The 19,148-nt window shown below is 32.0% G+C and overlaps 1 protein-coding gene across 4 annotated transcripts in view; it reads right to left on the minus strand.

The window, feature by feature from the left end:
- The window catches only part of LOC148605420 (protein Fe65 homolog), an 85,772-nt gene that overhangs the window by 45,834 nt on the left and 20,790 nt on the right, over window positions 1–19,148 (minus strand). For 2 of the 4 annotated variants that reach the window (XM_088548181.1, XM_088548182.1), the window contains exon 1: window positions 6,343–6,674. The exons of the other annotated variants lie outside the window; for them this stretch is intronic. In XM_088548181.1, the coding sequence (XP_088404307.1) occupies window positions 6,343–6,556 (214 nt within the window). In that variant the 5' untranslated portion in view covers window positions 6,557–6,674. Of the gene's footprint in view, window positions 1–6,342; window positions 6,675–19,148 lie in introns of those variants that run through there. 4 annotated transcript variants of the gene reach the window in all.

A 19,148-nucleotide genomic window follows, 5' to 3' on the forward strand; every position in this document is an offset into this window, starting at 1 on the left:
AATAAAACCTATGTCAAAGTTATTGCAGAATCTAAATAGCTTTTTCATCCATTTCAATCTGCCACCAACACAAACATTAAGAAATTAGGTTAAATTAATTAAGCCATGGTTTTTACATAGCATGCAATGCTTATAACTGTACTAGAAACCAGACATTAAGCATTTTTTTAATATGATTAAGCCTACCAATGGCAATGATTCTGAAATTAAAAAAAAAGAACTTCTCAAAATGGACAGAAATATCAACCTAGCAAAAGACAAAAGAAAAGTACACCATAGCAGACAACACTCTCCATTTGCTGTAATCCAACAAATTTTCATAATCAATTTCATTTTTACTAATTCTGCAAGCAAGGAAAAAATATGTGAAAATAGGTTTCTTTCGTATGGTGGATAAGGTGAAGTGAGTGGTCTTTGTGAAATGCAAAACTGCAAAGTTAAATTAGCATCATGAAACATAAAAATTATTTAGTGTATAGTATTTTACTATTTAAGTCCAAATTATTTTTAAATCTTTTTGTGAATAGTCAGCACACTGTAAAATTGAAAATTTATGTTTTGGGTAATTTTTACAACACACATGGTTAGAAAAGAAGTGCAAAAAGAATTTCCTTGTTTAATTTCTCATGACATTAAGACGCCTGACCCCAAACTTTACATCCACATGAAAATGACAAATATAAAACCCAACAAACTACCAATTTCACTTCAATATATCACCAATTGTATATTTCCATGATGGAACAAATCCATCCTTTTTTCAAATTATCAAGTTTCAAGATACATAATAGTATATTTTTATACAAATTTTGGTTGAATGTCTGTTGATTTCAAATTTTCAATAGAAAGACATGCATTTCAATGGCAATCAAATTATTTGGTTTAATTAAACCACAAAAAAAAAACAACTATGTAATAAATTTTCCACAGTTACATAATCTTTAACAAGAAAAAGCAGTACATTGAAACCTAAGATAATGCTCATGAAATCATGCTTAAATTTCCCAACTCATTTCATTCAATATCATATACATGTATTTGAAAATGTCACCTGGGTTCAATATCTTGGGTCTTGAAAGGGAAATTAAGGGAACCAGGCGTTGATTTCATAAAAAGTAGTAAATGTGAAATTGATTGTAAATTATGATGTCACAATGCTATTTTAGGTTGTGACGTCATTACTTACGATCAAGTTTACACTTACAACATTTTGTGAAATCGACGCCAGGATGTAGATAGTAGTCAAAAAGGACATTATCCAAGGATATCGACTAGACAAGGATAGTATGTACCAGTATATACAATAAAGAACATGAAATAACCATAACAACATGTATAAAGAAACAGAAGTAAATGAGCAACCTTGGACTCCACTAAAAACGGGAAGCATGGTCTAAAACAACACCTTGGTATTTCCAGTACAAAAGCGATATTGCCAAGGCTGGACAACAATGAATGTCCTTAAAATAGACCTTGATATTCCCAGTACTAAAACAACTATTGCCATGGCTGGGCAACAATAAATGGCCTTAAACTAGACCTTGATATCCCCAGTACTAAAACAACTATTGCCAAGCCTGGACAACAATAAATGGACTTAAACTAGACCTTGATATTCCCAGTACTAAAACAACTATTGCCAAGGCTGAGCAACAATAAATGGACTTAAACTAGACCTTGATATTCTCAGTACTAAAACAACTATTGCCAAGGCTGGGCAACAATAAATGGCCTTAAACTAGACCTTGATATTCCCAGTACTAAAACAACTATTGCCAAGGCTGGGCAACAATAAATGGCCTTAAACTAGACCTTATTATTCCTAGTACTAAAACAATATCGCCAGTCATAAAAGAAACCCTATGCTTCCACTTCATGCAGATTGATTAATAAGAAAACCTCTGAATTCATTCATAAGGGTATCATTTCAGTCTTTATTAGAAATTGCATATCATAAACAATATTCTATTTCATAACTTTGTGATAAATGTAGGATTTATTGGTCATAATTGCTTCCATAAATAAAACAATCCTATCCTTTGGTATAAGCCTAATGAAAGACCATGATTTGGAAACCAAACAAAGAAAAAAAGTCAGCATAACATAAGGTACTTGATGGTTGCTGCAAAAGCAAAATCAGATTATAATCACTGCTAGTACAGTAAACTAAATAGAATATGACCATATTTGGTATGATAGTGATGTTCCTTGAGGCTCCAGGGGGGAGATAGATTATATAATTCCACCAGCGAAAGAGGCTCATGAGCTGGTACAAATAAAGACGTTGAGGGGAAAGAATGCCAATCCCAAACATTTAGAGTGGGGAAACACCCTGGGACCCACATGGGGTCTGGGGGTAGGCCAGAGTGTCATCACAGCAGGCCAGTCACTAGAGTAAGAAATACCCTGACCAAGTTATTCAATCAGGTATTCCGAAGGCTGGGTGCTACATCCATCTACTAACAGGCATACAAAAAGAATCCCCTTAAGGGGCCATCATGCGAGATCAACAAGAATAGTCAAGATCTTAAAATACCACAAAGAACAAGGAAAGAATCCACAGGTAGTCAAGGACTGGTACAAATAAACAAGAAGCCACTGAGAGAAGGAAGAATATCCATGTAGTGGTGAGAAAAGAAGAATATCCAGGTATATCAAAAAAGTCTATAAATGTTTCAAACAGATGAAATATAGACTTTCTTTTTAAGTAGCTGTCTTTTTAAGAATCATGCAAAATCTGAAAAATGTGATACACCCAAAAAAAGGCTACATATTTTTATTTTTGTAATTAAGTTGTTTTATGAGTCTATACTATGAAATGTTTCATTATTCATTCAAATCTGCCTGCTCTTAGGGGATAATCAACAGTAAATCCAGTAGATTCCATTGTATGTGAGTGTCATTTACAGAGTTATCTCCCTTAATTTTGAAATCTACAGTGCATTCTATATAATTTATATCTCCTAAGAGCGCAGGTTATATGAAAAACCACATGTTAATTTCTGTTTACTATGACATTTCAAACAAAATATCAAACATAAAAATAAGTAGACTTTTTACCCATGAATCACATTTTGCATGATCCTTAGCTGGAGTGCTACATTACAAATCAAATACTAATAAGCCAACTGATCCAACCTATGAAGAAAAATGCTTTCATTAAATATCCTCCTCTACTTTAGCAATTAGACCACTACTAAAAGATGATTTTGTGATCACATCCCTCCCCTGACACCATTCCAGTCCAATTCTTCCAAGTTGAAACTTCTGAACAATAAAAGCAACGGAAGCCATACTCTATTTTGACCTGTATTTTGTGGTCCAAAGCAGTGTGTTGAAGTTTGTATAAGTAAGGTCATGCAGTTTCTAAAATATATCAATATACAATGTATAAGTCAAAAAGATTGACACACTTACTATAATATAAATGGACATGAGGATTAAAGCTATTCATTGATATAAACTGGCAAATTGAATTGCTCACCCCTTAAATTATGAAAATCAAACCTATTGCCCAACAATGCAAATTGTGTTTCATGAACTATCTCCAGTTGTGAATATCCTCAAGACCTTCAATAGTTAAATATATGATTTTGTGAATTAAATGAACAAATGTTCCTAAGTTCTACAACACAAACATTCTGTCAGGTTGCAAAAACAAATCCTGCACTACAAAAAATGTAAATGATAACAGTGACCATGCTTTTTTTTTTTGGTAAGCTTATACTTGTGGTAGTTTTATCCACACTAATACAAAAGTACAGATGTCTTAACTGAAACAGACAAAACAGATTGTTTGGGTATAAGTGTGGAAAGACCATGAATAAGTCGATATAAGTACATTTTGTACTTCTCCGTCTAAGATACAAGCAAAATGTGTCTGAGGTGTGGCACATGAGAAAAAAAAACGCAGGGATTTTATTGTATTATTCAAATAACTATACCTCGTAACATTCAGAAATAACCATAAAAAAAATTATCAAATCTTCCTTTTTAGATATTGATAGTTAAAATGCAATATGGTAAAATGGCAGAAAAATATTCCCGCACTGTTTTACCTGAAAACATACCTACCGTGCAGATGTTTCAGAGTATATCAAATAAGCTTTTCAGTTATTTTCCAGATGCATTGTATATATTTGAAGCAAAAATGGTCAAATTAAGAAAAAGACACCGTGCGCCTATTACCTTATTCTTACACAAAATGGTCTAGGAAGTATTTTTGTGGTTGGACTGACAACTGTCTCAAACATTTTCATACTGCTCAAAAATTATAAACTGTGTGAAAGGAGATCAATTTGATAACTGTGAAAAATATCCATGATTTTCATAGATTTGGTTTTTCGATACACGCATTACATTTTAAAAGAAACAAAAGGAAACATGTTTAACAAATCAGTTCTCATGGTGCAGATAGATACACCGTAATGACCCACATGTTCATGATGACAACCATAAAACTTCTGAGTGATGACTTAAATCTTGCAGTAACTTAACCCAGTTCCAGAACCTTAATTGTAACAAGTCTAGAGTAGTACAAGAAGACTAAGCGTAGTTAAGGCAAGCAATAACGTATACCATGGTAAGTTGTGATAAGAAACCTCCCTATGCAGGTGCTGAAGGGATGTTACTGCAGGTGAAAAATGGGTATTGGCTTACATTATATTCCTTAAATATATATCCGGCAGTTTTATTTTTGCCATTTTACAGGCAAAACCTGTAGCCCGAAAATTAAACTGTCATGAACATTTTCTTCGCTGAACATGATACAATTTGAGGAAAGATTGTGAAATTTAAAGAGTAATCAACTGAACCAAGATTCTAGTGAAAATCAACAGAATGTAAAGGTAATCCAGAAACAAAGACCAGACATGGTAAACAGACAAACACGACAAAATACATAAGTAACTAAAATAATACATACAAAGTAACAAAAGCAACTCGGACTCCACTAAAAACTGGGAACATGGACCAGGTGCACTGGTAGGGTAAACGTCCTCTGCTTTTCTAGAAACACCTGCTAAGTTGCGCATAAAAAGTCAAGTCCGGGGTAGAGGAAAGAGGAAAGGAAAACTATGACACATTGTACAAATCAGTTTTCATGGTGCAGATGGATACACTGCAACGATCTGCAAGAAAGCAGACTAATTACAGTAACTGCGAAAAAAGACAACACAAAATTTCAAGCTTTTGAAAGTACAGTCCTTAATAAGCAGACAATGTGAATGTCACTACCAGTGGTATAGCAACATTGTTAATGAAAAACTGAAACAGTTATCACGCCAGTAATAATTTAATACGTAAGTGAACACTGGCCTACTGATACAGTTAAAGACAATTGAATGAAATCTCTGAATCATATGGCTATGAAACGTGAATTTCCTTTGAAAAAGATTCCCAAAAGATTCTGAAACTCTTTTAAGAAAAAGCTGAACACTACTTAAGTAGCTGTCTTTGTAAGAATCATGCAAAATCTGATAAATGTGATACACCCCAAAAAAAGGCTACATATTTTTATTTTTGTAATTCAAGTTCTTTTATGGGTCTATACTATGAAATATGTAATTATTCATTCAAATCTGTCTGCTCTTAAGAGATAATCAACATTGAAAATCCAATAGATTCTATATTTGAATTTCATTTACAGAGTTATCTCCCTTAATTTTGGCATCTACAGTGCATTCTATATAAATTTTATCTCCTAAGAACACAGGTTATATGAAAAACTGAATGTTAACTTCTGTTTACTATGGCAATTCAAACAAAATATCAAAAATAAAAATATGTAGGCTTTTTACCCATGAATCACATTTTGCATGATTCTTAGCTGGAGTGCTATTTAAAAGTCTTTCAAATGTCTTTTTTTTTTAAATCTGACTGTGTAATGAAAAATGATGTCATATCAGAGAGAAATGAGAATACTTCAAAACTTGAATGAGAAAGAAAGAAAAAAAAGAAAAATATTGCTTGTTACTTAAGGCATACAAAACTTCACTTGTACAAAAAGAAGATAAAAGCCCATACAAGATACTGCTTGGTGTATAATAAAAGATTCATTCAAATTTCAAAACATGAGCAAAAATTGTATGAAAATTTTATATATAACCTAGAATTGTCTAAACTAAAAAGTTCATTTTGTTTCTTAAATTTAATACATCATCACATGATGTCTGTTTTTCAAGTTTAAGACTGATTTTAATAATTTTAGTAATTATTAATAGCAATTACTTTTGAGAAGAAGAGTACATCAGCAATAATACCAGCAATTTCTTAGCCCTTACAACAAATACATGTAAAGAAAATTTACCAATTTTTTATGTAATGTAAATTATAGAACTCTACCTGGTAAGGGATTGTAATGGAAGCTCCACGTCTTTTCAAAGCGATTTAAACGTCTGTATAGAGTTCCATACAAATTAAAATTAAATTTCCTTGTATGTTTGCGGTGATGTGAGCATCCTATACTTGGCTCAATTCCTTTTCTTATCCAATTGTAATGACAAAATTCATTAGCGTTTCGTTGTTTGCGTAAATTGTAATCTCTCAGCATAGTCATAATTTTCTGCAGCACTGAATGTTTTTGTGTTTAACAACTTTTATTTCTCTCATCAGAATACTTTCACATTGTGTCTTCTCAGCCATAAAGACATTCATATGACAAACAGTTATTATCCAAATGCAATGATTTCCATAAACAATAAGCCTTAACAAAAATAGAGTGCCTAAACCATTTGTTGGAATTAAAAATTTTGGCACTGCAGCATGTTAACTATTTCAGATACTTTAAGAATCTTACATGCAACAAGTAAGCATTACATTCCACCAGTAACGTTAATCTTTCGATCTCCGCACTTGATGACTCTTCAATCCAAAAGTTTCAGAAGTGATGCTTCACATGAAAAAGTTAAATCTATAGACAAATTAGGATTAAAGTGTATTTGTCATGAAGTCTAAAAATTGCTATTCAAAAGATCAAAGGGATATCCTCGAAAGGATTTACAGATCTGCACTAGAAATTTCCTGATAGCCTGGTTATTATCCTTTGAGATTATGTAAGCTGCTTGACAAACCCACGAAAAATTTAAATTTTAGTTTAAGAAGACAACATCTATATATAAAGCATACTCTACAGACCCAAGGTTTCCTTATTTCCAACGTTTGCATATAAGCCACACACTGCATAAGAATAAAATTTCATGATACAATATTTTTCCAATCAGTTGCAATAATTTATTAATATTATTCCATCTAATGAAGCCAATACACAATTTACTATCCAATAACAATATTTTTCATTTTACTCCCAACAATTCATCCTTACATAAAAATAGAAGATCTAATGTCTGGATCTAATAGACAAAAACATTGGTATGTTGTTTTTTTTTTTGAGAGCATTGAAAATACTTCTACGAAACATTATCCCGTCACAAGTGGGAGATTCTTTGTTCCTTGTTTAAAAGAATGTAAACACACGATAATTGGAAAACTTTGAAAAGTTTCATTTTCATAATATGTAAATAAGCAATTAATATGACAAGTCAAAGCAATATAACTTTAGATTTTCCCGATTTTCCCGATTAATATTCCCAATCATGATTTGATTGTAGACATCATTTTCCATTGCTGTCATTTTTCATTCTCGTCAAGTTCTTGTCTTCATGAAAATGCCGCACCATTTGAATATCGATAAGATACTTCATCATCCTAATGTCAATTTCGAGGACCATCTAGAAACATTTCTCTGTCTCAATCCAACTAAGTTATTCCAGAGATTGCTTTTTTATTTCTTTTTTGGTCGCACTTTAATCTTAAACAACACTTGTTTTTATGAAAAACACCACACTTGAATTAATAACATCTCCCATCATAAATTTCATTAGAGAAACTTTCCGATTGTTGAATTCCTTAAGCTTGTGAAGTTATATTTTATAATAGAAATTGCATAATTCATAAAATTAACATTGAGAAATGAATCAAAAATTTAATTAATCTGTTACGAAAATTTGAAGCATCATTACGGTAAATTCATCACTGTCAATAATGCTGCTCCCTAATTGGAGTAATGCACTCATGAATGTCAAAAATTCATATTTTGAAAAAAATGTTGCCACAATTTTTGATTAAGGAAATTAGATTCAATAATTCAATTTATTTTGATCAACCATTCAAAAGCACAACTTTCAAGCAAAAAATCAGATATCAATCACAGTTTAGTGATTCATCAAAAATTTTAACTTGTTCCACGAATTCATCAACATTTTCCATTAGCGATTTGTCAACAAATTAAAGTGTTTTCAAAATCCATCTTTTTAAATTTCATGCAAGTCAAAAGCAAATAATATTCTAGATTCTTTGGGTAAATAACCAAAGATTGGACATGATCAATTTCTCCGATACGAAGAAAAAGATTAACTTCCATGAGCTTCCCGATATTTCAATCAGAATGCTAAATCTCTAATAACATTGTTTACAATAAAATCAGTGTTAATTTTGCCATAATGGAATACAAGTTTTAACAAATCATTTGATTGGTTCATTAAATAATTTAATTTGTTAGTTTCCGATAAAAGCAAGTCTGGTTAATTGTTAACTCGTTAATGCACTGAGTAATAAGATGAGATATAATTTTACAGTCCTAATTGTTTCAACAGTTGCAGTAACTACAGTAAAACCTGTCTAGAATGAACCCTGAAGAATCCCAATACCTGTCTAAAGCCAACCGGTTGAACCCTGAAGAATCACAATACCTGCCTAGAGCCAACCGGTTGAACCAAGAAGAATCACAATACCTGTCTAGAGCCAACCGGTTGAACCCTGAAGAATCCCAATACCTGTCTAGAGCCAACCGGTGGAACCCTGAAGAATCCCAATACCTGTCTAGAGCCAACCGGTTGAAGCCTGAAGAATCCCAATATCTGTCTAGAGCCAACCGGTTGAAGCCTGAAGAATCCCAAAATCTGTCTAAAGCCAACCGGTTGAACCCAGAAGAATCCCAATACCTGTCTAGAGCCAACCGGTGGAACCCTGAAGAATCCCAATACCTGTCTAGAGCCAACCGGTTGCACCCTGAAGAATCCCAATACCTGTCTAGAGCCAACCGGTTGGACCCAGAAGAATCCCAATACCTGTCTAGAGCCAACCGGCTGAACCCTGAAGAATCCCAAAACCTGTCTAAACCAGACACTTTCTAAAGTCCTTTTATATCAATTTAAATGTACTTTCAACCTTGGTAAACTGAACACCTGTCAAAACTGAACCTGCTTTTAAAGTCCAAAGAGATAAAGAGATTTGGTTGAGACAGGTTTCACTATATTGATATGCTTCTTATTCAACAGATAATAAGGAAACAATCTTTTCATATTTTTAGAAACTATTTAAATTTTTAAGCAAGCACTGGGATTGAATTTCATTACAATATGACAAATTCACATCAAATGAGATAATATATCAGATATTTTAAGAAAAGTTTAGCACTAATAAACAAGAATCCTATTTCATGACCAAAAGATACCAACTAGTGACGAAATCTTCAAACATAAGAACGAGTTATTAGTTACATGACTTAAAAATATCGCAATGACTCAACTGAAAGTGGACTAAACCAAAAACCTGTCAAAACCATACCATGAATGAAACCAGAAACCTGTCTCAACAAAACCCTGACTAAACCAGAAACCTGTCTCAACCAAACCCTGACTAAACCAGAAATCTGTTTCAACCAAACCCTGACTAAACCATAAACCTGCCTAAACCAAACCACGAATTAACCATAAATCTGTCAATACCATACCATAAATGAAACCAGAAACCTGTTTCAACCAAACCATGAATAAACAATAAACCTGTGAAATCCCAAAAGTTAATAACCAAGAAACCTGTATTAACCAGCCATCTTCTGAAGTCTCTCTACAACAGCATCAAATCATTTAAGCTTGTTTAGTTAAAACATATTTCATTGTTAATAAAGCAGTAGGATTAGACACAAGTGAAATCCCACTATTGAAGTGACTTCTCCTCAAGTCTGTGTAAACTGCAACTGAAGAAAACTTTCAAGTCAGAAAGCAGTTTGATATACACAGATTTCGTTGCAGTATATACACATGTAAATAAAGAGGCAAATACTTGTAATTTATTACTTCATATGGGACATTTCTTCTTTAATGTACAATAAAGACTTACAAATATACAGCCTTAAGCATGCACAGCTAATTTCAAAAGATGAAAGAAAAAATAAATTTTTTTATGTAGCTTCAAAACAAGCTGTTGTTAAACAAAATTTTGTTTTATTTTCTGACTCTTTTGGAAATGGTCCACATTCAACAACCTTTAATATGATTTATTCAGTTATTTATTAACCATTTAAGGGCGAGAAATAAATCTTGACATCCCTTTTCTTTTATTAACTTGCCAAAGGACAAGGACATTGGAGAGTTTACCACTATTTTTACGAGTCTCCTTGATATCCAAACATTTCACTGCAAATAATTCCTCTACTGTAAGCTTTGTTTTACCAGCTTCCCAAAAGACAAGAAAATTATCATACTGATAAACTCCAGGTAACAGTCAAAAGTAATGGTCAAAAAGGAAAGTGTACAACAAATAGCTATCAGAAAGTTGGAAGCCACCGTGATAGTCCTGACTTTGTACAGAAATTTTCTAACGGAAATGGTGGTGGATTAAACCAGTTTTAATAGCATGCCTAGCTCCTACTTCCATTACGGTTAATAATTTCCGTTACATTACAATACAAACAGAGTATGGTAGGTCCAGGACAAAGACCAGACATGGAAAACAGACACACAACAAGGAACAAAAAGTAACAAAAATAATATGTACAAAGCAACAAAAGTAAATGAGTAACTCTACATTAAGAGTCCCAGACCATGGACCAGTGCTAATGGGAAATTTGTTTTTGTATTATTTTAGGATAATTTCTGATAAGAAATCCAAAGCAACATGAAATTCACTATGAAATTTGAAATCTTGATAATTATAAAAAAAAAAAAAATCAAACATCTTAAAATTTTTTGCAGGACCCATGCATTTCTCTTGGTAGAGAATCAACACTATATGCATAAAAGTATCTTTCAGACCTAAGCAGGATGCATTCAAACGTTAATTGATAATTATTCTAGTCCTGAATATATGGAAATTAATACTGATGTTGTCTTACACAAGAAAACAATTGAAGACAAATTGGCCTTGTGAAACTTGAATGACTATTTACCATTACAACATGTCACAAGGTTTTGACAAATTTAATTATTATTGGTCGATGTAATGTGCGAAATCCAATTACAAGGACAAGACTGGAGATTCTTTATTTGTCTCAGATCACAACATTATCAACGATCGGGGGCTTATCCTGTCACGATTCAGGTGATATATGGGTAATTTACCATCTATGACCAGTGTCTGGTAACCATAATATTGTTACTAAGAGGCAACAAATCACAGATTCGAAAAGGGCGAGTAGGAGATCAAATCCCTTCAAACTAATTAAGTAAAATTTCATTGTACATCTGATTTCAGTTTACTTAAAGAGGATATTTAAAATTTGATACTAAAAACTAATTAAGTCTGGAGACTTTTAATCCCCTTTTCACAAGATACTGTTACAAGACATGACTTCATTTCTAAGAAACACGGATTTAATCTCAAAGGAAATGACCATTCATGAAAATGGATCCATCAAATTATTGCTGAATTAAAATTTCATGAAAATTGCCTTTTTGCCAGTAACAGTTCATCTACCTTTAATAATATTGGCAAAATAAATATACTGAAGAAAGAAACAAAGACATCAAAATCTACGGCCAAAACATGAAAGCAGGAAATTAGAGATGATCTACATACAAAATGTAGCAAGTACTTTTGAAGTAATTGAAATGTATCTCAGCCATATTCTAATATTCTTAAAAAATGGTTACTGGTATGTTATTAAAAACTTGTAAAGGATTAAAAAGTTTGAACATATTATTTTATGTTATTGCTGAATACAGATTTGACTGTATATGTAGCAGCTAATATAGAATTGACTGTAGATACATCTGACATGTCTCTTCTATAAAGTACAAAACAATTTATCAGAATTTAAATTAGTCTTTAACAACTATCAAGAATGCTACAATACACAAATCTCGGAGACAGAGAAGCCATTAAAATGTGTAATGGTCTGAAAAATGTATTGCATAGTGGTTACACTGCTGCTTTAGGCCTCAAACCAATCATACGGACTGTAAACGATCAGAATTTCCGTGAAGTGGAAAGAAATATATCAACAGAGCTTCATAAAATCACTTGACTTTCCTTAATTTGTATCCTTAAGCATCTTTTAACGAGAAATCGCCAAATTTACTACAATTTATAACAATCAAATTATTATTTCAACATGAACGGAAGCCTGTTGGGTCTTTAGATTTGAAAGGAAGCCGTAACCATATTAGGGACTAAGCAATAAGATAGGAAAAAATTTTACACCATATCTTAACTCATCAAACAGAAGAACTCAAATAACTGATGCTTGAAATAGTTTGAACGCAGGAAATTACATCAATATAACAGTCATGACAGGAACATTAAATCACTGTTATGACTCAGATCCCCATGGGACTTTTGCTGAATCTCTGTGTTATTGACAAAAAATTGTCATTCTAAAAACAAACGATATCGTAAGATGTTGCAAAACTTAAAAATTCTCGTTAATCTCCAAATATATACTGTTTTACGAGACTTGAGAAATGATTTTAATCGCAATATATAAAATTTTCAGACAGAATTGTAGGATACTGAATTTTTTTTTACTTTGGAGATATTGAAAAGGGTTCCTTGATGTTTTCTGAAATTATTGGAATATAGTGCATATGATATGTATAATATACAGTAGTATCTGGTAATAGCATAAATAGTGGTATGTTCTGACAAGAAAAAAAATAATAATACACAGTTCAGTGATATCCTAGGCCTATTCAGAACAAACACATCCTCTTTTTACTTGGAAAGTATACATCATTTTCTTCTATACAAGAAAATAATAAATATTGAAGTATCAGGAAATGTGAACCATCTTGAAATTGTAGTTAAAATCAAGAATACTTGGGACAGAGCATCAGCGACATCCTGGATGTGAAGAAAAATGAATGGCTGAAAATTGGTGTCAATAGTGACATCTTTCTAGTGAAATGAAGTATGCGGTTATGAAGTGATTTTTTAAATTTAAGAGTAATATTAAGAAGAAAAAAATAAGTCATAAACAGTTTAAAGTAATGTTATTCTTTAGAAAAAAAGGTCATCCAGTTAGACTACCTCATATTTAGAACACTTTTGAGTGATTTTTCTAACAAATTTGGAAGATGTCATTAGAGGAGTAATATCACAGCATTTGTAACTAAATCATTATATTCCATGGAAGTACATAACCAAAAGTGCCACACGTGTGATTCAGTCTCAATTCTCATTTGTAAACATTGGCTTGATAACATATGATGATCATGTGTTCACTGTAACATATGTGAATTACATCTCATGTGATTATCATATGTTTCAAATTATTATTCTCACACCTGGCACTTTTGGTTATGTAACACAGTGAAATCTGCATCAACTGAACTTCTTTCAGACAGAATATCTGTATTGGTGTGGAAGGTTTTGGCTATACACAGTATAAAACACAATGAAACAGAAATGAAACGCAAGATGTCTGATTTTGACATGTTTTTTATGTTTCTTTGTGTTTTGTTGTAGTTTTTTTTGTTTTTGTTTTTTTATTTCAGTTTTACCAGGTTTCACTGTACAGTTTTAAATCACGATGAGATGAATAAATATCAATATATTACAGTGAAAATAAAAACTTTTTTTTGCAACAAATTGCAAAATTGTTTTGAAAATATATAGAAAGAGGTTCACACAGTGCATCATTTGTTTTGGTAAGAAAAACTTAAATTAAAAAATTAAATTCCTTAAAGCACAAATCTCAACGCCAGGAATCGTTGAAATTACAAACTTGGTCGCTGAAGCGATGCAAACAGTTGATACAAACACAGATTAGGATTTACGAAGACGGAAGACATTTTCACCCTACATTAACCAGAATTAACAACAGCGGTAAAACGAGAGCAATGTCAATAAAATGTTTCCGAACTCAGCAGAAAAAAAAACATTAAAGGCATAAATAAGCATTACGATAGACTCAACACGGAAAAAAAGAAATAAGTTTAAGACCAAAATTGTGTCTTTACCAGATTTAATGTTTCTTATCCATTATTGTCAGATTTTTCATTTAAACGTCTATTTTTGTAACTTAAAGGCAGGTGTTCCATTTACTCAGGTTAAAAAATTATTGAAAGTGATATGAAGGGATTTCAGAAGAAGTTTGGTATACACAGGTTACCTGTTAAGACAGTGTTGGTTTCAAGGGTTCAATATAATTTTAAGTAATTTCAAGGTATTTAGAACAGTGATGTAATATTTTCTCCAAGAAGGTTAAAAAAAGTTCAAATTACAGATCTATAAAGCTCCAAATAAAACACTGCATGGCCGGTTATTAGAACACTGCCAAAGTTACCCTCCATATGGCAACTAAATATAAAAACTGTTTGAGCAGTAGTTGAACATTTTCATCTGGCACACTGTAATAGAAATAAAGGCACAGACAAATATTGTAGCTAATGTCCAATGCTATCATCAAAATTTGATTAGCCACATTTAAGGTCAATTAGCATCTGGCTAAGTGGCTACCTTCTATCCCTAACACAGAAAGTCCAGCCCATGAGTAAATGAAAACAACAAATTTCTATTTTCTATGTGACAAAAAAGACTATTGTAACCATATTAAATCTTCATGGATGCTAATTTTCGTGGATTATGTCAAGTGAACAGATTCACGGGTGTCACTTTTCATGGTTTGAAATAAAATGATTGAGTTATATGGAAAAAAAAATTGTCGAAAATAGTGAAAATTAGTTCACCAAGAAAATTAATATGTTTACAGTATTTCTGTAGCTGAGGTAGAAATATCAGGTAATAATTAAGAAATAAATTATGGAAACTCCGTTTTATCATCATTTTACCAATGTCTGGCCATTTATGTCACATTGTTTTACCCCAAGCAATAGCAAGTGCTTAAATAACAACATGAATGGCCAACTCAGGAGAAAACAATGATGAAATGGAGTTTCCGTGATTTGTTTAGATTCTAATAGGACTAGTTTCTCCATATTTTTAATAGACTCAGCCTCTGTGTTGCACAAAAAGTTGGTCATGTGTTTATCACTTTTTTTTCATGGCTGTGGTCTATAGAGCTTTGAAGCACATCACATTAGAATTATAATTTGACCTTTCTAGTATGTGAAATTAGAATTTCTTACCAGTAATGCAATAGATGTTCAGAATTGCATAACTAAAGTATCTCTCAGGATGCTTCTATTAATTTTTCTGAGCAGGTTAAAATTACTTATCAATAATACTTTGGTCGTAAATGGATGTATAAAATTGACATCAGAATTAATTTCAAACCAAAAGCATCTCTGAGGAGGGTCCTGCTATGATTTTTCAAGTAAATGAAGTTCAAATTATGTCCCATGAATGTTATTTTAGTTTATCAATTTACACCACAATGGTTAAAGGAACTATCTCTCAAAACATTCCTGCTATGGATTCTATAATCAGGTTAAAGGGTAATCAAGGGAACCACGATTCTAGCAGAAATCAAAAGAATGTAATCCAGCGACAAAGCATCCTCTGCTTTTCTAGAAACACTTTTAAAATGAGGTTCAAATAATTTACGACAGGCTACTGTAGACATATCAATTTTCATGGTATGTAATCAAAAGAATGTAATCCTGAAACAAAGACCAGACATGGAAAACAGAAAAACACAACAAAGAATATAAAGTAACTAAAAGAGTAATCAAGGGAACCAAGGTTATAGCGGTAATCAAAAGAATGTAATCCTGAAACAAAGACCAGACATGGAAAACAGAAAAACACAACAAAGAACATAAAGTAACTAAAAGAGTAATCAAGGGAACCAAGGTTATAGCGGTAATCAAAAGAATGTAATCCTGAAACAAAACCCCAGACATGGAAAACAGAAAAACACAACAAAGAACATAAAGTAACTAAAAGAGTAATCAAAGGAACCAAGGTTATAGCGGTAATCAAAAGAATGTAATCCTGAAACAAAGACCAGACATGGAAAACAGAAAAACACAACAAAGAACATAAAGTAACTAAAAGAGTAATCAAGGGAACCAAGGTTATAGCGGTAATCAAAAGAATGTAATCCTGAAACAAAGACCAGACATGGAAAACAGAAAAACAAAACAAAGAACATAAAGTAACTAAAAGAGTAATCAAGGGAACCAAGGTCATAGCGGTAATCAAAAGAATGTAATCCAGGAACAAAGACCAGACATGGAAAACAGACATACACAACAAAGAACATAAAGTAACTAAAATCATACATACAAAAAAAACAAAAGTAAATGAGCAACTTGGACTTCACTAAAAACTGGGAGCATGGACCAGGTGCACCGGTAGGGTAAGCTTCTGCTTTTCTAGAAACACCTCTAAAATGAGGTTCAAATAATTTACGCCACGCTTCTGTAGACATATCAATTTTCTTGGTATGCTTATTTCCCTATTCTTGCAGTAGACAGAAAATCGTGAAAAAAATACTTGCAAATTTGTTCCTGTGAAAATTTTCACTTAATGCAGAATTAAGCAAATGCAAAAATTTATATGTTTACAATAATTGGTAGGACTCAGGAATATTCATATCCTGTTGCACATTGCCTATTGCCTGTGGCAAGGTAACCAAGGAAACGTTACATTTGTAGTCTCAAAAAATGATTTCAGTTGTGGTAAAGTTATATGCCACCAAATTTCGCCACGGAAACCAGAAAATTTCTAAAAATTCTATAAAACTGTTGAATAAACAAAGTTTAAAACAGGGAAATATCAGCTCTGAGACAGGAAACTGAGTCTTGACATCATAATAGATAGTACCTACCTAATACAACAATCAATGCCAGTGTAAAATACAACTTAAAAGAATACTGTATTAAAACACAAGCTATAAAAACAAGTATGTAATTATCAGAAAATCTTTCCTGTAATCATTGTTTACACTGACTTAGATATATATGTATACCAAAGCTATCTTTGATGAAAATTTAAGCAAATCTTATCATTAGGAAAATAATATCATGATTATCTTTTATAATCTTAGTTTTATCAGACCAATAATTCCAGATAAATAGAGATCTTAATTTTACGAAAAGTATGGGTATTTTTCCTCTGGGATATCAATGTTAGTCATGATGTACAATTTTGTTGGTATATGAAGTCCTGATTTTAGAATTTGACCTTTTCTATTTCAGGCAACACATATTTATTAACGATCAAGACACAAACAAATATTGTCACAAATATCTAGGAATAAGGTAACAAGTTTCAATTAAAATATTTTCAATTATATACACTGTATCATTAACAGTTCTCTTTTTTATGCATATAATTATACATAGATTTTGCTTTTGAGACATTTAGAAAGAGTAATCAAGGGAACCAAGATTCTAGCGGAAATCAAAAGATTGTAATCCAGGAACAAAAGCCAAGTAACTAAAATAATACATACAAAGTAACAAGTCTTTTAACGACTCTATTCACTACACTGCTCCATCAGATCAAATTGATACAGGGAAGATATGTAATCGTATAGAAAGGTCTGAAAATTCCCAATGATGTCAAAACTGTCAAATTTTTTGTCATTCCCTCCAAGGGACTCAAACTTGTACCGCTGGGGCAACAACCCCACCTGAATGAAAATGTCAGCCCTAGGCCATCCTTGGGTCTTCAACGAACAAGGAAACCCTCACACCACAGGGCAGGCTGCAGCTGGCCAAAAACATCATTTTACACAAGTACAACAAAAAAACTGCCCCTATATGCTCATGAAAGTAACATAAAGTAACATAAAACAATAGTCTTTTTTTAAGACAGGTTTTTGCTGGAAACAGGTGTTCGCTAAAACAAGTTTGACTGCACAAATTGAAAGGACCCCCCCTTTTTTTCTGTAAAAAAATAGGACACTTAGATTTAGTGTAATTTGAACACTATGGTCTGTGCACTATGCAAAAATCCTGATACTGAAAAACATTCAAATACTCATAAAAGAACAATTTAACAAAAAAAATCTTAATATAGAAATAATAAATAATTGATAATTTTAAGTGCCAAGAAATCTTTGAAAGAAAATATTTTACTATTAGAACATTGATAGATTTTCTATAAAGGGAGCCAGAGCACTCCACAACTTAACTGGTAATAAATCTCTCAAAAGCTACTGGAATATTATATTCTATAACTGCTTCAATCAAAACCATATTCTTAATAATTTCATTGACTATGTTACAACCAATAATAAAAAAAAGGCAGGGAATGAAACATACATGATAAATTTCTTTACTGATGCCATAATTTGGTATTTATAGTATACACATTGAGGATACACAGGATGTTTTGACCATCCAAATTCTGTGTAAAATCTTTTCAATTCAAGTATGTATGTATCAGACCAAGAAAATTAAAATGGTAGATTCTCATCCATCCTTCGAAAAAAATATGTAGCAAGTGGGAGGATTTTTTCTTTATTATTATTTTCTATTTCTTACCAGATATTTGCTACCTTAATTTTAGCTACTGTAAACCAACTTATTTTCGCGACTACTTTTTTTCGTGACAACTTTTTTTCGCATTTTGCTGTCGTTCGCTAATTTTGTGCAGATTTATTTTCGCTTCGCTTTTTTAATAAAATAATAGCTTGAACATATAAAGATAGATGTATGCTTTTTGGCGACTATTTATTCTCGTGATATTCTACGTTCATAAAAGTCATGAAAATTAGTTGGTTTGCAGTATTTGAGGTATAGATGTGTTCTAAATCCATAACCACATCTGAATGTCAGAGGAGAAACATCTTTTTAGTCACTAAGAAATGAAAGAATTGTATTATAGTATCTCAATACTAGAAATAACATAAAAAAAATTCCTAATTTTGAGGTTCCTGCCCTAATTTTTTTCATTTTTGTTAATTTTTTAGGGGCGGAAGGGGATGAGAACATACTAATTAATTTTATTTGGCCATA

Source organism: Perna viridis, chromosome 10 (assembly GCF_037379345.1).
Source record: "Perna viridis isolate PV_CMFRI_1.1 ecotype Kerala chromosome 10, ASM3737934v1, whole genome shotgun sequence".
Taxonomy (NCBI): domain Eukaryota; kingdom Metazoa; phylum Mollusca; class Bivalvia; order Mytilida; family Mytilidae; genus Perna; species Perna viridis.